The 22,939-nt window shown below is 37.5% G+C and overlaps 1 protein-coding gene across 1 annotated transcript; it reads right to left on the reverse strand.

Annotated features, from left to right (window-relative positions):
* Positions 1-2,913: 2,913 nt before the first annotated feature.
* LOC106550186 (growth-regulated alpha protein-like) lies at positions 2,914-8,987 on the reverse strand. The gene is made up of 4 exons (XM_014068039.2): positions 8,754-8,987; positions 5,500-5,614; positions 5,316-5,397; positions 2,914-4,320 (listed from the first exon to the last, which is right to left on the reverse strand). Exons 1-4 carry the CDS (start codon positions 8,827-8,829, stop codon positions 4,306-4,308), a joined length of 288 nt encoding a protein of 95 aa, XP_013923514.2. The 5' UTR covers positions 8,830-8,987; the 3' UTR covers positions 2,914-4,305.
* Positions 8,988-22,939: the final 13,952 nt, after the last annotated feature.

The raw sequence follows: 22,939 nt of genomic DNA on the forward strand, positions 1-22,939 counted from the left end.
CATTTGTTGGGCCCAGAAAACTGAGTGAAGGGAGGTTGGGAGAAGCCTTTACTTTGTGTTGGCTTAGCCAACAAAAACAGAGTAAAGAGAACTATTCTTCCTTCCTTCTCTCCTTGTACTTTAAAAAACAACAACCAAAGGTTATGAAGAAATGTTTTTAAGCTCATTTACAAGAAAATTTTTACCCTTGCATTTACTGTACACGTTTAAATGATTTCATCTGTTCAGCTCTTTCCTGAAGCATGTGAATCCAGCTAACTTTTTCTCATATGTGATATCCCCAGATTGTTAACAGTTTATCTGTTTAGCAACTGCAATACTGATGTGTGTTTTTTCCAAACTCTGACTGCAAGCTGTCTATCCTCCCCCCTCACCCTCCCTTACCTCTAATCCTCCAACAACGGCTTTCCTGGTAAAATTACCAGCAAAGCGGGGAAGGGGACCTTGTTCTCATGTCTTTCAGCCCTGCACAGATGAGCAGAGCACATGGATACAGATGTCTCCAGAGGAGACCTTCCATTCACTGAGCCAGGAATTGGGTTTGAATCCAGCCCTCCACTAGAAAGCCATCACAGCAATCAGAGTGGAGCAGACTGACTTACTAGCCTTACCACAAAGCATGCCACCCTGGCAGACATGAAAGAAAGGACCCTGAGATAAAGAAGTACAGACTAAAAGACTCTTTTCAATCCCAGAAGACAGCTGTAAAGATTATGGGGGAGAGTGGAAATTGATTGTAAGGTTTTCTTTCTTTGCTTCATTCATAGAAATTCATTGTAAGGTTTTCTTTCTTGTCTCGTTTATATTGTAATCAATTTAATGTACTCATGTAAGAATTGTACTTGAGAATGCCTAGCACAGCAAATTCTGAATACCTTAGATTTCTGTCTGTTGGAGGGAAATTTGTCCAAAATGTCTGTATTTTCTGTATTGTAGAAGAAGCTGCATGCGTACTTACACACACACACACACACACACACACACACACACACAGAGAGAGAGAGAGAGAGAGAGAGAGAGAGAGAGAGAGAGAGAGAGAGAGAAACCCCATTCAGAATTAGATTGAAAGTATCTCCTTCACCTAATTCCCTAGGCTTCTCCTAGGTTGATTTTTATTCTGACACTAAAGCCCAAGCAATCATATCTCCCTTTTAATCCCATGCGGGAGGGGCAATTCCCCTCAATCAATTCTCCCACTTGAAGAGCTAGCAGAAAAGGATCTTCAAAACCCAAGCCAGTCACAAATGATGCTGTCCAGTTGCCCAGTAAAGCAGGATATGTTGCACCGGTGGTCTAATGAATAGGAGTCCCAGGGCTCATTGTGTGTAATTTTAGAAAACACTAAATAGCCACACTGCATACTGGCTAACCTCAATTTGGCCTCACAAATTAAGAGCTAGGGCAGGTTCAGGAACCATCCCTTGGAAATGGGCAGCCTGTGGTTATTTAAAAGGCAAAACTATGGCTGTGAAGAATTTTGGGATTTCTGCTTGCTTAAAACCTGTTTGGAAACTCACAGAGAGTGATATCTGACATCTGAAATTAATTGGCATGGAAAATTGGATACTGTAAATTTCTTTCCAAAACTTTTGCCCTGGCTGTTAGACCTTCATGGTTGAAAGCTCTCTGGGAGCCATTGAAGGAATCCTTCTGCTGTCTCTCTCAATGCCTTTGCATAAGGAAAAAATTAAGTCTCCTTGATCTGACCAATTTTAATATTTTGTCAAGAACATGTGTGTCCCATTCACATGTTTTATAAAAAAAAAGAGAGATTGTAGGAATTTAACACCCACCCCTCTGCTAAAAAAATGAAACATCCTAGGAAATATTGAAAAAGCAGAATATTATATTTCCCTGGATCTGAAATGGAGAAACATGAGGAACACAGGAACAGGAAACAGAGAGATGGGACTGAACAGAGAGTATAAAGCCAGGAACTTTCGGCCCTCTCCTCTTCTCTTCTTCTTCACCCAACATTGGAGCATGTGATCACTTTTTCTGTTCAGAACTCAAGCCATGTGATTCTATCCACCATTAAACCATCCTTCCAAGCAGCCTCCATGTTTCGAGTCTCTTTTTTCCCACTTGGAGCTGAACCCAGAAGGACATTTCTTCCAACAATCTATTAAATGATATCCTTCTTTTCAGTCTAATTTAGTGTTTAAGATTGCTTAAATATTTTTGAACTTCTCCAGATTTGAACCAGCCTGACATAAGCATACTACACAAAATTGTCTGCTGTAATATCCTACCTGTCAATGACTATTTCAGCTTTAACTTCAATAATATCCGGGCAAACAATTGATACAAACTCAAGGTAAATTCAGTTGCAGAAAATACAACTTCAGCAATAGAGTGGTCAACACCTGGAATGCTCTACCTGATTCCATTGTTACATCCTCAAACTCCCGCAGCTTCAACCTTAAACTGTCTACTATGGACCTTACCCCATTCCTAAGAGGTCCAAAAAAGGGTTATTCATATATTTATTTCTTTTGTTCATATCCATGTTTATACTTGTACATGCTTGATTTAATTAATTAATTAATTCGGTGTTATCTGCAAACAAACAACTGGAATGATTCATGAGGACTCTTTGGATGCAGTCATTCAGCCAACTGAATCTAATAGGAGTAATTTCTGGCCAATATTTTACTATTTTATGAAAGAGAACATCATGACACATTCTTTCAAAGGCTAAGCTAATCAGATTGGCATGATTTCTTCATGAAGACTCAAGCTGACTCTTGTTAATTAAAGCATGCTTGCATAAGTGCTCATAAACATATTGTTTGATACACTGCTTGCCTGGTATAAATGAGAAGTTGACGGGTTGTTTTTTTTGTTAAAGACATTTTACTATGATATTCAATTATTTTACATTAACTGCAGCTTGTTAACAATTTCATTAAATTTATAATATATAAAATAATAATGTGTCACATATTATCGATGATTCACTTTGTCCAAGACAGAACATAAAAAAGAATATCATGTAGCTAATTGATTAATATTTCTAAACTGGACTATTGAGCATTGATAAAAAAAATGTCTTGCACCAAAGTGATAAATATAAATCAGCCTCAAGTTGCATACTTTTAAATGTTTAATTTGTGCTATGTGGCTTCATTGTGGTTATATTTTTTGTATTCCAGAAACAACAAATCCACCAAGCCTCAAAGTAATTTGGCAATACAAGATGCGCAGTAAAGACCTAAAAAAATATTAAGTGGTTTTAAAATGTTACTTAACATTTCCACATATATTGTCATATTGAAACACTTTCATTGAAAATGCAAAGTCATCAAATTTTCAAAAAAAAACACCACTTATGATAGAAATAAGTATTAGTTAAAATGTAGTGATGCATTTACATGGCTGTTGCATTTAGTCTTTAGTAAGCTCCATTGAAATGAACAAGGCTGGCAGAGAAAGCATGGGTACAGATAACTTTCTGCTTATGCTTTTTGGTGTGTGTTTATTAATAGTTTTATATCCCACTTTTTAAAACAAATTCCACTATGGCTCACAACCTATTATTACATTCAAGAAGGCAATCAATGTCCATTAGTTTCAATGTATAATATAGAGGTGTCTGTGACTTAAGACCATAATTGGGACCAGAATTTCTGTTGCTAAGCAAGGCAATTGTTAAGTGAGTAAGGGCCCAAAATTATAATGCCACGATTAAACAAATTATTATAGTTGTTTAGTGAATCATGTGGTCGTTAAGTGAATCCAGCTTGTTAGAAATTAGCTGGAAAAATTACAAATAGTGACCATACGATGCCAGGATATTGCAGCTGTCATAAATAAATGCCACTTTCCAAGTGCCTTCATTCAGATCACATGACCACGGGGATGGTGCAATGGTCATAAGTGTTAGGATCAGTTGTAAATAACTTTTTTCAGGGTTATAATTTTGAACAATCAGTAAACAAATGACTATAAATCGAGGATTACCAGTATACCATGTAGATTGCATTGAATATATATCTGATATGAAGAAATTGAGATGGTCACAAGAGCATGGCACCAGAATTTTAAGTGTATGGAAACTCTGGAAGTTGAAGTCCACACATCTTAACATGGCCATGGTGGTGAATGCTGATATAGAGAGGTAGCAATAAATACATTAAAGTATGTTTGAATAATAAATACAAAAAGGGGAAACTGCCAAAGGAACAATTAAGTCTTTGGATTGTCGTCTTCTTCCATTTTTTTTCCTTTCTTCCTTCTCTCTCTCTCTCTTTCTTCACAGTTGCAGTGTTTATTCTTGCAGCTACCCAAACAATAGTGTTTGTGTCACAGGTTAGTACGCTGCAAGAGACCAGAAATCATTGAAAACATGAGAAGCAGAAAAAGGCAAAGCTGTCTCAACCACATACAACTTTTTCTTTCTTGTCCATCTACCTTGTAGTTTCAGCAATAGATTTACTATTTCTGTCTGCAACAGACCTTCTTACCCTAATTATGTTTTGTTAATGCAGACTTTAGGAGCACCAACACATCTTGTGTTTATAGGACCTCTTTTGTTAGGTATAAAATACATTTTCTTGCTGATTACACTGCATTTATATTACAATTGTTGGCAGCATTATTAAAATTTGTGTGTGTGTGTGTGTGTGTGTGTATTTGTGTGTACTTTCTCTCTCTCTCTCTCTCTCTCTCTCTCTCTCTCTCTCTCTCTATCTATCTATCTATCTATCTATCTATCTATATATATATATATATATATATATATATATATGAGTACACACAAGCACACACATACACAAACAATTTTAATAATGCTGCCAACATATATATATTTAGTGTCACAACCCCTGGTATGCCCCAAATATGGGAGGAAGCTAACTGCTTCCATTATCTGTCAATCGGCTCGTCACAAGAGTCCATCACGACAGAAACCCAATATTTTTACTGTTGCCTTTGTTATATTTGTGTTATATTTGTGCTTTATTTATTTATCAGCACAAATATCACACACACACACACACACACACACACCACACACACACACACACACACACACACACACACACACACACACACACACACACACACACACACACACACACACATATATATATATATATATATATATATATATATATATATATATATATATATATATATATATATATATATGAAACATATTGCAATAGAATTTGAACAAAATAAGAATTCACATTTCTAACAAAAAAAAAGCAATCCTTTATTCAGGTTGCTTTAAAATCTCATTACCTTTAGTAAACAATTACTGTTGCTGGATTCTAGCTGTACTAGAATATATAAATGATCTTTATAAATACCTTTGAAAATCTTTGGATAACCTTCTGAACCCATGGCATTGTCGTATTCAGGCAGAACTGTTTCCCATCTTTCCTGGTGAGTCTGCGACAGTGGAAAGAATAACATTAGTTTCTGAGTGAGTTCAAACAGCTCTTAACTGGCCTAGAGTAACTAAAATGCAGCTGACTAGCCCTGGACACTTACATGACTTCAGGCCTAATGCAGTGTGGTCCCTCAGGTATGAAATCCACAGAAGCAATTAACGCAGTTGAAATTCCATGGGAAATGACCTTCACACACTGGCAGCGCAATTCTCTTGCTGTGGAGGAAAAACAACCAGAGACTCACAATGCAATCCTACTGATATATATGCAGATATTACAAAATCTGTCCCCTGGCTATACTTTCCAACAAGTATAATAAGGAGATCCATACTGAATATTTAACTCCAAATATTCTCCCAAGGATAAAGGCTTTGACTGAAAAATAAACAACTCCAAATCTACTGATAGTCTCATTAATAAATCCCACACAAGCAAGCAAAATATTTTATATGATTGTAAGCATTTGTTCATATATTAGAACTGCAACAACCTCAAGCTTTTCAACCATATATAGGTAGTCCTCGACTTATGACTACAATTGAGGCCCAAATTTTTGTTGCCAAGTGAAAGATTTGTTAAGTGAATTTTGCATTTTCTGACTTTCCATGCCAGGATTGTTAAGTGAATCACTGCAGTTGTTAAATTAGTAACCTGGTTGTTAAGTAGATCTGACTTCCCTATTGACCTTGCTTGTCAGAATGATGACCCTAGAACATTGCAGCCATCATAAATATGAATCACTTGCCGAGCATCCGAATTTGAATCACATGACCATGGGCATGCTGCAATGGTCGTAAGTGTGAAAAATGGTCATGTCACTTTTTCAGTGCTGTTGTGACTTTGAGCATTCACTAAATGAACTGTTACAAGTCAAGGACTACCTGTATTTCTTTTTGGAAGTTTATTGAGAGATATTTCATTTTTTAATTGAATCAATATAATCTTAACATCTTGTATTTATACCTTTATTATATAATCCCATTTTTTTAGTTTTCCCCATTCCTCTTAATTTTTGCATTATCACTATAGAAACCTGGTCTTGATAAATAAACTGATAAAAACAAAATAAGAACTTTTTTTTACAATATTACTTTATTCTGAAGGGTTTGTGTGGTTATTTTCAATGTTAACACAATTTGCTAGCATCCAAACTCCAACTATCATATTCCTTTATCGTGTAATTCACTCTATCTTCTTTATTTCACATTTTATAAATTAAAAAAAAATCAGACTATTAAAATGCTGGCTTATGCAGTTACTACCTGCATTGTTATGTTTTCCCTTTGATAAGCACCCTTACATATACCTGAAAATAACCTAAGCATAACCTAACTACCATACCTGAACTGATAAGAAAATGTTGGGAATTGTTTCTCCATTTTTCTCATCTTCTGCACCTTTTCTATTCCAGTTTTTCCAGCTAACCTGGCTACCTTAACAGGAGGTATAATAGTGCTGTATTGGTTTTATAAGTAAGAACCAGAGCAGTTTCTTAAAATCATACCTGAGAGGTTCCACTTTTTCTCAAAGTAGTAATATTTGGATATGAAGAATTAACAATTTTCATGAGGTTTGGGCTACATAATGCTTTTGAATATAACCCAGGCTACTGTAGGTTATACTACAGACTGTCTTAACATAGCTAGTGTAGCATGGACATTTTTGTAACTGCCACAAACACACAAAATCACAGCTACTTTGTGAAGGTAAAGTTCTAACTTGCAAAAAAATTAAAAAATACAGTATACAAAAGTTAAATATGAAAACAAGTAATAAAAGGAGCAGTGAGAGTCATTTGCCATAGGCATGAAAAGTTGAACAATAGTTGTCAAATGATAGAAATATGAATATAGATTATTTTAATTTGCTTAACAAAATAATTAAAAATATTCATGGAAGCAAAATATTTGGAAAAAATGCTAAAATGTTTTATGTTCTTTAAATTATTTTGTAGAAAGAGAAATAGATAGTTTTAAATTCTAATCTAAAAATAATTATGGAATTATTTGAAGATGATCTATTTATTAATGAGTTAAATTATAAACTCTTTTCATACTGATGGTATATAACTCGACCTTCAAATTATTATAATGTGATAGTTTTTTTACAAGTAAAAGAGTTGTCAATTTTTTGGGCAAGTTCTTTTGCCAGGATAGAAATTAGAATTTACCTTATTTCACTATTGGATAATCTTAGTCAATTGACACACAAATAATGAACTATTTTTTTTTCCTTAGTAGTACTTTTTATAATTGTAATATGTGGCATTGCTTGGGATTTTTACAGTGGAAACAACTTATATCAATTTTTGGTTGATAAATATATTTGCTATCTTCATTCAAGGTTATATTTTGCACCTTTAGTTTGAAACCACCTGAATGTGTAAATAGGACTGGGAATGTGCTCAAACATTCGAGTCCTAAATTATGTATGTGAATGTCAATAATATTCCTGGTTCTGCAAAAGCACCACAAGAAAGCATATAAATTTCACAGGAATGACGAGTTTTCAAGAAGAGATTCATCAAGCACAAGACATTTTGTTTTTTGGTGTCATCATTGTTTAAACAGCAAACCGAGAGGGATGACCGTTCTGCCTCAGAAGCACCTTTTGTCCACAGAACTTTTGCGCTCTCCCTCTCTCTTTCCGTCCCCCTTCTCTCTCTCGCATTGAGATCCTTCAGACGCCTAGTGCTAAGTTTTCTACATTCTCATATTCGAATTGCACTACCCAGGTACCACCGTTTTCTCTTCCCATCTGCGCTAAATGAAAACAGAAAACACTCCAAGTCTGGCGGCTCCAGTGCACAACCACCTTCGAAGCACAAAACATTCCCTAGAGATAGGATGCCCCTACAAGAGTTTGTTTTTGCGCGTGTGAGCCTGGGAAGCTGGATTCTCCTTCTTCAAAGTTATCTGCGATAAGACTACGAATCGACATACCTCTAAGCAAGTGAGTAAAAACATAGAATAAAAGAGTTGGAAGGGACCTTAAAGGTCTTCTAGTCCAACCCCCTGCTCGAGCAGGAAACCCTATACCATTTCAGACAAGTGGCTGTCCAACTTCTTCTTAAAAGCCTCCAGCGACCACGACTTCTGAAGTAGAATTGCAGAGAAATCGGCACGGAGCCTGGCGAACCAGCGGCCGACCCCCGCGCTCTCTAGCAACCTCCCGCGACGGTGGGGAAGGATTCCATAACCACAGTTGTATGACTTCTTATCCCTCAGAAACTCCGCTTGGCCCAAGGGCAGCGACTGCTACCAGCGCATAGCTGTCAGGCAGCCCAGGATGGAAGACGGCCTCCCGTTCGCCTTCTTACCTGCAGCTCCCTGCCTGGTTTAGAAATCAGCTTACCCTGGTTCTGCAAGGCGCTCCGGGAGAGCAGTAAGAAGAGGACAAGTAGGGTCGTGCGGGAGGCTAGGCAGCTCATGTTGGCACAACGGGCTATAGCGCACTCTGAGCAGCTCCATCCATCCGCCGGGCTTTTATCCTTCTTGGGCTGACCCAAAGGGATAACGACCTAGGAGAGGCAGCGGTTCTTCAGAAACTGTCAACGTCGGCGCTGTCAAGACCCACCCCTTGCGATAGCAAGGGCAAAAAGGGCGTAGAACGATCTCTGAGCCAATTCCTCGAACTCCGAGTTACGAGCTGAAGAGTGGGAAAGGGAGGGAGAGGAAGGGAAGGAAGAAAAGGAAAGGGAGGGAGGGGGATCACGAACAGGAAGTTACATTGTCTGGACATCGGGGAAAAGTGTCTCCACCTTAATCTGCAACTATTAAGAGAATTCAGAAAAGGGCTCCTGTTTGGAAAAAGGTACCAAACATACAGCTGGGCTAGCATCTAATCGGCCTTAGGTGATTTCAAAACACTCATCAGGGACCAAGAGGTTAGTTTTTGAAAGATCAGCAGGCATTCCTAAGATGAAAGCTTAGACTGGAAAGAGGGGGGGAAACCCCAGAAGAAGACACTGGCAAACATTTCCCTATTGATCACAAGCAAACAAACTATATATATAAATTGCTGGTGTGGTTCATATCTTCAAAAAAGGGAAAAATGGATCCAGGAAAATGCAGCCCAATTTTCCTGAATATCAATATCTGGAAAGACCCTGGAAAAGATAAGTATCAAGTCTGCGAAGCTTTTTTTGTTTGTTTTAACCATTAAGTTTTGCCCAACTCTTGGCAACTTTATAGGCAAGTGCTCAAGCAAGCAAAGCTATTACCAGAGGTCAGTGTGGGTTTGTCAAAACCAGACAATTTTTTTTGACAAAGTAACTAAATTAGTGGACCTGTGAAATGCTGCCAACTTAGTATATGTGGACTTCAGTAAGACATTAGACAACAACCACAACCTACTTCTTGGTAAAATAGAAACTTGTGGTGTAGAAAGCACCAGCACCAGATGGATTCATAAATGACAGACCAGTTATGAACTGACTAGTTATCCTATTCCTACAGGGAGAAGAGCATGCAGTGAGATACTCTTCAAAATCTCCATAAACAATTTAGGTGAGGGAATGGAAGGTGAACCCATCAAATATGTAAAGGACACCAAGCTGGGAGGAATGGATCTTGATGGACTCAAAGACTGGCCACATCCAACAATTCAGTGATGAGAAAAGTGAAGTTCTACACTTAGACAAGAATAACCAAATGTACAGGTATATAATAGGTGGTTGGTGGCTCAACAGTTGCAATTGTAACAGGTATCTAGAAGTCTAATGGAAACCACTGTGTGCCGTAGCTGCCAAAAAAGCCAATGTAGTTCTACGCTGCATCAACAGAGGAATAGTACCAAAGTCATAGGTAGACTTTATGCTACTTTAGTAAGACCACACTTGGAATACCATGTCTTGTTTTGGTCACCATGATATAAAAAAGATGTTGAGGCTACAGGAAGAGTGCAGAGAATAACAACAAAGATGTTTAGGTGGCCAGAGGCTAAAACATATGGTGAACAGTTGCAGGAATTGGGTATATTTAATCTAACAAAGGACTGGGGTAACATGATAGCAATCTTCAAATATTTGGGGAGCTGTCACAGAAAAAATGTCAACCTACTTTCCAAAGCACCTCTGGGCAGGGCAAAAAGTAATGGATAGAAATTTATCAAGGAATGATTCAGCCAAAAAATAAGGAGAAATTTCCTGACAGTGACAACAACTGATTATTAGAATGCCCTACCTCCAGAAATTGTGGTTGCTCCATTACTGGAGATTTTTCTGAAGAGATTGGACAACCGTTTGTCCAAATGGTATAGGTTCTCCTGCTTGGGTCCCTTTCAATTGTCATTCTGTATTCTGATTCACTGTTCTATATGGTGTTGACCTTGTAGTTGAGCTGGCTCTGAAGAAACTATATTGTACACTACAAAAACTATATTTTACTCCAGTCTATCAGCTGAAATGACTGGGATGCAATCCTTTCCCAAAGCTATTGGATTTCAGGCCCTTCTTTGTCTTAGCTTTGAGTTGCAATTCAGAATCTGGATGGGCCAGGTTGTTTTCCCAGGCCTGATAGGGCAAGATAAAATAATGGAATTGGAATGGGCCATTCATAAAATTGATTTCAGTGCCTGCTTGGTACATCTATCCATTTTAAGCAGAAGGGTATCTATAGTCTTCTCCACTTGAACTTATCCAACTCCATCAGCTTTTGAATAATTTTTTGACTTGTGCTCTGGAGTTAAAACAGATCTTGACTTTTTTTTATTAAACATTTTAAAGATTTTGGCAAGAGTTAACATACACACACATACCATGTGCATAGTTATTCATGCCCTTGTCATGTCCCATTGGATTACTTCAATGTGTTCTACATGGGGCTGCCCTTATAGAGTATTCAGAAGCTACAACTAATACAGATTGCAGAAGCACTGACAGTTCTGCAGGCCCCTTAGGTGCCATATGTAAATCTGCTGTTACATCAGCTTCACTGATCTCCAGTTTACATCAGCTTCACTGATCTACAATTCAAGGTATGAGTTATTGCCTTTAAAGGCCTTTATGCTAAAGGTACAGAGTATCTGAGGAATCGCCTTACCCTGTTGTGACTAATCTTTCCCACTCATTCCAATGGAAAGGGCCCACTTCAGATCCATTGGCCAAAGAATTTCAGCTGGCAGAGTCCAGGAGAAGAGTGCTTTCTGCTGTGGCCCCCTTCCTCTGGAATATATTCCCCTATATTGAGGATCATCTCTACATTCCAGAGCCTAAAAACTTGCTCTACTTCATGGCTTGGGATCTCGACAGGGGTCTGTTATATTGGGGGTGGCTGAAATGTTAGAGAAGATTCTTACCCTCAGGTTGCCCATCATTTTGGTTCTTAAGTTTCAATCTTTTTATTCTAATTTTAATTGTTTTAGCACCTTTTAATTTTTATTATATTGTAAGATACCCAGAGATACTCTGTGTGTATATTGCATTAATAATACATAAATAAAGTACAAAATACTTTACATCTGGAAATGTAGATACTGTGTAATCTTCAACTTGTGTTATTTTTAAATCAATGCATTTTATTTTCATTCTCAAGTTAACAAATTAAGGGTCAGATCAAGAAAACTTTTGGGTCTGGTTTGATTTGATGTAATTGGGAATGAGGGTGAAACTGGCAATAGTTTTAGTAATTTTCCTTTCTAGTCTCAAAATAAGCTGAATTGATCAGACTCTTCTTCATTTCATATCTCACCTCATCAGTTCCTATTTTGGAAATCTAGTTCTCTCTATCCCATTCTATATTGCCAAGCTAATTGCCCAATCCGGACACAGATCTTCTTGTCCCTTTTCTGGAATCATAACAACCTTAGTGTTTCCCTGTGTTTTTGTTTTTAGTTCATTCTATTTTAGCTCAAGAGTTGCTTAAGAGAAATAGAGAAGGGGGGGCAGCTTTGAGAAGATTCCTGAGTTCAGAATGCCTTCTTCTCCACTGGTGAATGTATGATGATGATGTATGGAGGGAGAGCAGCAACAAAGCCAGGAGGGAAACACAGTCACCTGACCTATAATGACCTGCACATTCAAAGATTAGGACAACATCATTAAACAGAGCAGAAAGTAGGAAAGGAACACCAACTTAAGGATGGACAATATGATGGACAGCGCTTTAATTCAGTCATTGCTTTTCCAATAATAATAAAATAATAAATAATAAAAACTTAGAAGTGTCACTGCTGGCTGCATTGCCTGCTCTAAAAATAAATTGTTAGGATAGACTTAAATGCAGACTCATGCAAGTTATACAGTGCATGTTAGGAATCTCCTATCCAAAGAATATTATTTAGATACTATTTATTGCACGTTAGGTTTCATTTTTCTCCAGTCCAGTAGTTGCTGCACACAATATATTGTTTGTAAATTTGTGTTAGCCATTCTAGGTAGACCAAATAGGAAACAGGATCAGATAAGCAATTCTTCTTTATTTTAAAGCTGCATTAACATAATTTTGCAAGTCTGAAAATACAATTCTCCCACCATCTCCTTTACAGCTCAAGAAACTAGAGTGGGTTTCTTATGAGCCTCTTGTCCTGCCAACTATGAAGTTGTGGACAATGCAGATTCTTATCTAACAGTTCTGTAGCAGCATCTCTTGGCTTTGTCTCCCAAGGTCATTTTTGCATACCATTATAGATGACTAACTTAATCCGGGACACCTGCTTCATGTATGACCCAAAGGGCCATCTAATACTCCTAACTATTTTGAAATACTATTCCTTGGAAAAGTGTAATATCTCTTATATCTCATTAAAAACCAAACAAGTTTATGTCTGCAAATTTACTTCCTGGTAAATATAGTTAATAGGGAAGTGTAGTTGATTCATGAATTTAATTTCCAGCAACTCCTATTTTATGCAAAGCAGGGGAAGGGGAGAAACAGGTAACAAATATCAAACATAGTGACTCCAGATAATATCTCACCATTGTTAATCTCCATGCATTTCCCTTTTGACAGTACATGCTTTTTAAACTATCTCACAATCCCTTTTTTAAAATAAAAACATAACAAAGGAAATTATTTAAAACTGACTTCAGTTTGTCAAAACACAAATAATATTCTTTTGAGGAAGGAGACACTTTTCTTCATTTAATAAATTTATTCACATTCATGCACCTTTGATCAATCCTAAATTGCTCTAATTTGCTAAATTGCTCTAATTTGATAAATCCTAAATTGCTCTAATAAGGACAAGTATAAAAAGTGGAAAGAGGGGCAAATAAATAAGGCAGAATATCAGTAAATAGCCAGAGCCCGTAAAGTTGAAGTGAGAAAAGCTGTGGTTCACAATGAATAAATGCTTGTGACAAAAGTAAAAAAAAAAAAAAAGCTTTTCCCAACATGTTAAAAACAAGAAAAATAGTCAAGGAAATAATTGATCCATTGCTGGGAGAAAGTGGCAAGAAGGTGACAAGCAACAGGGAGAAAGCAGAACTACTTAACTTGTTTTTTTGCATCTGTCTTTACACAAAGGGAAAAAACAATCCAACCTATCAAAAACAGCAAAAGTAAGTAAAGTAAGTAAAGTAAAACCCTTAGAAATAACCATGTTATACAAGTGAACTAAGCCACGTGCTATTCATTTGGTTTTTATTAGGTTTCATTAGGTGATTATATTCAATGATCAGAAAACCTTGGGATACAAACAACCCAAAACCTTTTACATAAGAGAGAGACAGTTCCTTTTTTATCGGAGCCTCAGGCAGGGTTCCAAGGATTTTGCAGGATTTAGGAGTTAGATTATTAGTGCACTCAATAATCTAAATTGTTTGGATGGACTGCAAAAATAGTTACAACATTAAGAGCAACAAAATATTAAAATAGATTCAATATGTAGCATAGAAGAATGAAGCAAGAAACTTCTATTATGAACCTAGTCTAGTAATAAAAGACTGGTTAGGAAGTACTTTACTAAGGCAGGGGTATCTGCAGAGGAGTAAAAAAAAATTGAGATAGGGGGTGCAATGTGATGATGATGATGATGTCCATGTTTTCTCATTTTGTCTGGCTTTTTTCAGTTGTTTTATGTTCTGGCTAGTGTCAGCTATGATAGTATCTAGCCAGTGTTTTGGGCAACCTGGTTTCCTTTTACCTCTGGCCTTTGAGTCATAAAAGTTCCAGGCATTTATAAATGTAAACCCACATCTAGAGCTCCAGGGAGAAGGAAACTGTTCTGGCAGGAGTTGTGTTTGTAAATTCCATCAGCATGAAAAGGTGTAAGCATATCTTTCCATTTGCAAGACTGTTCAATTTTCATCAGTATAGTAGAAAATAATTTCACCATTTAGTTGAAAATGTTCTTATAAATATCTAAACGTGGGACTGATTGGGGTAGATTGCAGGGGTGACAGAGAAATATAATTTTATCATATTTTATATATATCTTAAATTATTGTATTCTATTCCAATTCCATTTAAAATTGTATTTTATTCCAATTCCATTTAAAATTGTATTTTATTCCAATTCCATTTAAAATCGTATTTTATTCCAATTCCATTTTAAATTGTATTTTATCAAATTCCATTTTATATTGCTTTTATCAAATTTTACTAATTTGTTTCTGGAACTTTGCACTTTGATATGGCCCAAGGGCTAATCAATAAAGAGTCAATATCAATGTCAGTATTTAAATATTGTGACAATATCATTATTTTTTTTGCATGCTTCATCTTTGATTTTATATATATTGGCATGGAAGAGAGAACATTGGTGGGAAAAGGCCATCATATTTTCAAAATGTTTTCTGTTGCACTGGAATGTTTACAGATGCAATTAAGTTTCTGTTTAATGGTTTGTATTAATTACATAAATAAAGTTTATTTAATTTCTGTATGTGCATTTTAATTAATCTTTTTTTTTCAAAGAACTAACCCTGAAGACAATTAGAGGTCAGTATTAAAACGTGAGGGGAAGTAAGATATTCATATATCCAAGATACAATGACTTTTAACAGGACGAATCCTTTATGTAATGATGTCATTTCTGTGCATTGATTGCTTGATTGCTTACTTTTTATTTCTAGGGAAACCATATAGTTTAGACCCATCCCCAAACAAAATTATTACTCTTAGTATAAGGGGAACAGTGATCCAGAGGCTTAATGATGCTGGAACTGCTGGCCAGTTTGAATCCAGCTCTGTGAGACGGAATAAATGCCAATTACTGGATCCTTAGCTGCTGCCTACACAAGTTCAAGAGCATGCAATATTGAGAGTAGATAAATGGGTACCACTTCAGTGGGGGAAAATCTAGCTGCATTTATGTGTGTGGAGAGTGGAAGTCAGCATTGAAACTTGCCAGATGTGAGGCATCATGATACGAGGCAAATGAAACGAGGGCAGCAGAGGAGCCCGAAAGAGCCAGCAACCTGAGCGCCACTAATTAGCTGGTATAAAACTAGATCATCCCTTGCAGTGCATGGGATAAATGTTGAACAGAATGAACTAACGTTCTAGGATGTCTAGAAGGATTCAACCTATTTTCCAAAGCGCCAGGAAGCAAGACAAAAAGTAATGGTTGAAAACTAACCAAAGAAGGAAGCAACCTAGAAGTAAGGAGAAATTTCCTGACAGTGAGAACAATCAACCAGTGGAACCACTCGCCTTCAGAGGTTGTGGTTACTCCACCATTGGAGGCTTTTAAGAAGCTATTGGACAGGCATTTGTCTGAAATGGTATAGGGACTCCTGTTTGTGCAGTTGGACTAGAAGATCTCAAAAATTCTTTCCAATTCTGTTATTCTATTATTTCTGTTATTTCTGTTAGGACTGCGTTGGGTAGGTAGCATGTGTAGATTTCCCTGCCATACACTAAATAAATAAAAATGTTAGTATATATAATTATGAGGTTCAGAAAACCCACAAGACTTAAAAACAGTTTTCAAAATCTTTACTTGATATAGAAATATTATCATTTATATCCTACCAGGGATAGGAGCCACCTGCAATGTTCACATGTTAGCATAAATCATAGATAAACAAAGTGGTACCCATGGACCATAGAAGTCCACAGACATCTTTCTTGAAATTTTACAAACTGTACTTCAGGACTTAATTTTTTGAAGATTGTTTTGGTTCAATCAAAATGGAATGAGAAATTGGTATGCTGAAAAGTAAAGCACCAGCTTCATATCATCTTTTTTTTTTTGCTCAAAATACCTTTTGGCCCTTATATTCCCAGTTGGTATCCTTAGAAAGTAAAAATAGTTGATGCAGGCATCCCAATACTTTCTTTGAAGTTTTCCCACTTGCCCAGAAGATAAAATATGGAATTGCCCGTTGTTTGTTGAGAAGACATTTTGGGGAAGAAGGTGATCAGATAAAAGCAAAAGTAATGCTGATATGACCGAGGTTCTGAACCAGCAACATGATACTGTTGTTAAGTACCAATAGGTGTGTGTAGTATCAGTTATCCTTTATTTTTCCATTTATGTATTTAGTATTTATGGAAATATTCCTCAGAAGACAATCTGTTGTACTTGGAATACAACCAGAGAGCTCTGCTGTCCCCCCACCAAAAAAAAACCCTCAAAAAAGCTATTTGTGAGTACTGTTCCAAGTAGGGTCAAACTGAAGTCAGACTGAAATCAGAGACGGTCTATTATATATATATAATTTATCTGAATTATATTTCCCCCCAAAGACGAATGACACTGAAGGTCTGAATGCTTAGTTCCACACAAGGATATTCTATATGTTTTGCCTGAAGTATCTTAAGAACATTGAATACTATAGTGAGGAGTTTTAGAGTATATCATTAAAAATACATTTAAGCATTCCCTCCAACAGCTCAAGTCATCCAATAAAGAATTTTTAGGAAAAGAATTTCAGGGATATTGTGCAATCTTCCTTAAAGCTCTTGTTAATAGCCATGTCAAATTGCATTTCATAATCCTTAAGATGACATAAAAAACATGTCAGGATAATTTGCATTGTGCTGATCGCCAAGTACTAATCATCATGATGTAAAAAAGATGTGGAGACTTAGGGGACTGGAGGCTAAAACATATGAAGAACGGTTGCAGGAATTGGATATGTCTAGTTTAATGAAAATAAGGATTAGGGGAGACATGATAGCAGTGTTCCAATATCTCAGGAGCTGCCACAAAGAAGAGAGAGTCAAGCTCTTCTCCAAAGCACCTGCGGGCAGGACAAAAAGCAATGGGTGGAAACTAATTAAGGAGAGAAACAAGTTAGAACTAAGAAGAACTTTCCTGACAGTTAGAACAATTAATCAGTGGAACAATTTGCCTCCAGAAGTTGTGAATGTTCCAACACAGGAAGTTTTTAAGAAGATGTTGAATAACCATTTGTCTGAAGTGGTGTAGGGTTTTCTGCCTAAGCAGGGGGTTGGACTAGAATACCTCCAAGGTCCCTTCCCACTCTGTTATTCTATTCTATTCTATTCTATTCTCTCCTACCGTACTCTACATTACCTTATTCTATCCTATCCTAATCTGACTCAGTATTGAGGCACATGAATGACCCTGTTTTTACAGCTTTACTGTAACAATCTGTAAGAGAAGCAATTGGTAGATTGCTGAATGATCAGTAAATGTATATTTAAAAGGGTAGAGCTTGATAAAAAGAGGAAGAATTTAAGGAGGAGGAGGGGGGAACCTGTACAGGTAGACTTTGTCTTAAAGTCATTCATTTAGTGACTGTTCAAAGTTATAACTGCACTGAAAAAGTTACTTTTTAACATCTAAAACCATTGCAGCATTCCTGTGGTCATATAATCAAAATTCGGATGCTTGGCATTACAATGGTTGCAGTGTCCCAGAGTGATGTGATCAACTTTTGTGACTGTCTGACAAGCAAAGTAATTGGGAAAGCCAGGTTCACTTAATAACCTTTTTACTAACTTAACAACTGCATAGATTTATTTAACAATTTTGGCAAGAAAAGTAATAAAACACAGCAAAACTGATGTAACAACTGTCTCATTTAGCGATGAAAATTTGGGGGTCAATTGGGGTCATAAGTTGAGAACTACCTGTACAGGAGATACATCTCACTGTATTAGAATAAGCAAAATGTTCATCATTGCCTTTCAAAATAAGAATAGTAGAAAGCATGGCTTCTGTTTTGTTGAACGGAAGCAGTAGCATTCTGGTGGTGTATCTACTTGGAACAAAAATAGCAAAACAATTCTTCCCACTTTACAAATCTTATTTTGAAAGACAATTCATATATGTTTAATCCTTGGTCTAATAGTCTTCCAAAGTACTGGTATACCAGTGTATGTAAGGCACCTGCAGAATGGCCATAGTATTCACAATATATTCTCAATATTCAGATCAGATACTATATAGGTTGATTCGTTTGCAGAAAACAAGGGTGAGGCAAAATGGCCATAGAAAAGATAACTAGTGAGGGAAGGTCCATTGTTGAATAGGAGTCTGGGAAATGCTAATCCCAGATCATCAGATTGTGTATCAGCATCATAAATACTACATTTAGAAAGAATTGTTAAAAGACAATGGATAATACAATTTTAAAACCAGGGCAGATGAGAATGTATTTAGGTTGCTTGTGCTGTGGTCTGGAAATGATAAATACTGGTAGGTATGACTACTGCTAACATTAAACATTAAATCGTTTAATGACCATTTTTAGTTATGATGGCCTCATGTGGGTAGCTTTATAATCCACCATATAAGCTCCACTTCTGCACCCGCAGTAAGGTATCACTCTCCTTCCTGCATAGAAGGAAAATCATCTGGTAGAGTGCAGAGATGAATCTTAAACCATGAAGATCCAACAGCCCTTTCTGCACCACATTGAAGAGTTCCTTCTGTGCACGGAGAGGGCTACAAAGCTACTTTTCTGCACCCTCCTCCCCTGCTCTGGAGGAGTTCCCTTTCATGAATAAAGAAAAGAGGACATTCTTCTAGGGGGTGAAAAAACAAAACTTAGGTTTTGATAAATTAAGTTTTTGTTCTGTGCCATACCTTCTATGTATGAAGGAGAGCCAACCTCTTTCCTTACCATGCAGAAATGGACCTTATTATCTTGCTCATTATGCCTAGAAGGGACAGGAGAATGGTGCTCTCCTGCAGAATGGTACCACCTGCCTGTAGCAACCTTGATTGAATGGGCGTGGAAGGAAAGTGGAACAATTTATATGCATTGATGGGTTGATGGACCTTGTAGTTTGTTGAGGCCTCCTGGCCCATGGCAGCTTTGCATACTTCATTGGGCCCTGTAGCCAACCAAGGCCTCCAGGGCCTGGTGGCCAGGGGAACAGGTGGAGGCCCCCAGGGCCTTCCCCATCCCTGAGGTATTCCTTTGTTCTGCTTAATGATCTGCCTAATCATTTAACAACCACAATCAGGAGCACGCCCGCTGGTAGCAAAAAACATTGGCCACTCACCTCTGACATGAACTACAAAACAATGCCACAGTTAATGGACTATGAACATAAGTTCAAAACGTGTATGAGGATATATATTTATTAAGTTGGATACAGACTTATTTGTATTTCAAATACAATTGATTATTGAATCAGTCACAAATAATTTAGCTCTTGTTTAGTATATAACATATATTTCAATTGATTTCAGTTGATCTCCTGCTTATTGAGGGGAAATGATGTGGATCAGGCCAAGGTTAGAAGTGATTCAATGATGGAAACACCCCACATCACCACCACCATCAAAACTGTTACAAGGAATACATTGCTGCAGCTACGTAAGATTATTTAAGAACATAATAAAAATTTTGAGTCATGAAAAGCAAAGTTAATATTTCTCTTCCCTTCCTCTTTTCTTTGTTTGCAATTGCTTCTACAAACAAATCTAAAGATAATTTATGATTCTATTTTTCTGCGATTTTACATACCAGGTTGCCTACTGGTCCACAATTATATATTTTACATGATTTTAAAAGCAAATATGAAATAAATGTGCGGCACATTCACATTTCAATTTATAAAGTAAACAGTAGACAGTAAAACAATCACATGGTGGGATTATGTTATCCCTTCTATCTACAGCAGTGTCTCACCCTTGGAAATAACCTGGGAGCTGTTTTCAACTCTGACCTTGAGGTAAGGCTCCCAAGGCATAGATGCCCCACCTTTCCCCACAGTTTCCACCCTAACAGTTTTTTCTGGAGAAAAATATAGATCTCAGACTGAAAAGAGATAAGTCAGAGATCTACATTTTTCTTTGGAAAAAAAGAATTAGGATAGAGATGGTGGGAGGGGAATGCCTCTGAGCCTTGGGAGATGTGATAGGACTTGGAGAAAAGGGGTTAGACCACATTTTCCCACTTCCTAGGGAATGCAACAGATGTTGCACAACTGGCACCGGATAAGTGCTTTGTTGTAAAGCCTTATTCAGCGAACACTTGTAATCTGTGCAGAGGCAGACAGAACCATCTGGCTTCATGGGGTGACTATTGAGGTTTCCCATACCGCATGGTCAGTTGGCATGAAGATTCCTTGGGCAATTAGTTTGTCCAATTGCTCATCCACCTTGGGCCTTAGAGCAAAGGGGACCCTTCAGGGTTTCAGCCTGATAGGGGTTTTATCTAGGATAAATGAAATGGGTTTCCCCGTATACTTACCTAGGACCCCGTTGAAAACGTCCGTGAACTCTGCCAGTAGCTGATCCAGGTCATGGGTTGAGATTCGATGCAGGCTGGTGATGTCTAGCCCCAGGGGCTTGAACCATTCCACTTCCAGTAGGGATAGTCAGTGGCTGGTGATGACCGTGAGGGGTAGATGGCCCTGGAATTCATGGAACACCACCCCGACCTCCATTCTTCCTAGGACTTGGATCTGGTTTCCCTGGTAGTTGAGCCGGATGTTTGGTGGTTTTAGGAGCTTCTTTCTGGCTGTCAGGTTCAATTTCTTAATGGTCTGCCAGGACATGATCATAAAAAATGATGTGCAGTTTCGTTTGCAAGGAGAGGTCTCTCATTCCTAGGATGATCCGGTCCGTCATCATTTCTTCTGGGTTGATGAATTCGCACCAGATCATGATTTCTCAGAGGCTGGCCACAAAATCATTCACCATCTCTCCTTCCCATTGGCGTCAGTGGTAAAATTCGTTCTGGCTCACCATGGGGGTGGCGGATGGCATGTAGTGGTCCTCCAGGGTGAGTTGTAGAGTTGTCCATGCAACAGTCTCTACATCTGCTGGGACAATCAATGTCTGTGCCATCTTGTAGATTTTCATTCTGCAGTAAGTTAGGAATAATGCCCGCTTCCTATTGTCCGGCCAATCCAGGTAGTTGTTGGCTTCCAGGAACATCTGGAATCACCCCATGTATGTGTGCCGGTCCTCTGTCTATGGGTCAAAGATCACTGGTGTAGGGGATGCTTGCGAGGCCATCTCGTGCTGTGGTGCAGGGTCTTGGTCCTTGTGTGAAATGGCTGCTTGTCCAATGAGATTTCTCTGGTCCCCTTTGTTGCCAGTGTTAGATCAGTGAGAAGCAGCAGGCGCGAGGCGCGAGTGAGTTTCTGCACTTTTTATTGCCAGAGTGACTGCGCTCTACTGGCTGGGCTGCTGGAGCTCGCCTTTTATGGAGCTCCAGCAGAACAGCCGACCAATGACAGTAGATTAAACCTCCCGGGGTTTGGGCAACCAATCCCTGGTGAGCATGTGAAAATATATAAATTAAGGAGCTCCGGCAGCCCAGCAAGCCAATGACAGTTGTTTAAACTTCCCGGGGTTTGGGCAACCAATCCCTGGTGAGCATGTGAAAACATGTAAATTTAACAATGTCCATTCGTGTGCAACAAGATTTATATAGTTGTCCAATTTATACTCATATGGCTCTGGGGAGTTTACAATATTTTTAAAAATCCACTATATAATAAAAAGCCTATTAAAAGCTCATTCACCGTCCACCAATAGTGATAACACTATCAGATTAGCCACTTGATCTTCCTTCATACTCCCAAACCAGTTGACAAAACCATGCTTTGGTGTTTTAAAGCAATTGTAATTCAATTAAATAATAATGCAATTCTAAAAACAAACTCTTCCATCCTTATATTTTTGCAAACTCTAAAGGATTTTCCTTTTAGTCCTCAACTGTTTAACATTAAAGCAATTATTTTCATTCTTTTTCAGTCAGATCATTACATCTTTTTCTGGAATTTCAACTGCTAAGACTTGAAATAAAAATTCAGTTTTTAAAGTCCCTTCATTTTAACATCTGCCAATTGAACCAGCAGATTCTACTGGTATTTCTTTTGCTCTTTTTCTTTTCCTTTCTTCCTAAGAGGAATAAAGTAACTTTTAAATAATTGATTAATATTTAATAATATTAATTCCTAAACATTTGAAACATATTTCTTTCTTCATTTTAACAGGTATGTCAAAGAATATTAGCAGTTCTGAAAATTCATATATATTCACCAATTTTTGCAACTCCATTCCAATATGAAGAGTGTCTGGGAACGGAATCATGTTGTCAGCAAATAAGTTTAATTTATGTGCCAGGCAATAAAATAGCAAGCTGGATGCCTGCCATTGTTTGGAGACAGCTACATTCAGGCAGAAGGCTTAGACACCTATTACATCATATGCAATGT

This window comes from Thamnophis sirtalis, unplaced genomic scaffold (assembly GCF_051295495.1).
Source record: "Thamnophis sirtalis isolate CommonGarterSnake01/CBP01778 unplaced genomic scaffold, rThaSir2_p1.2 scaffold_4, whole genome shotgun sequence".
NCBI classification, from domain to species: domain Eukaryota; kingdom Metazoa; phylum Chordata; class Lepidosauria; order Squamata; family Natricidae; genus Thamnophis; species Thamnophis sirtalis.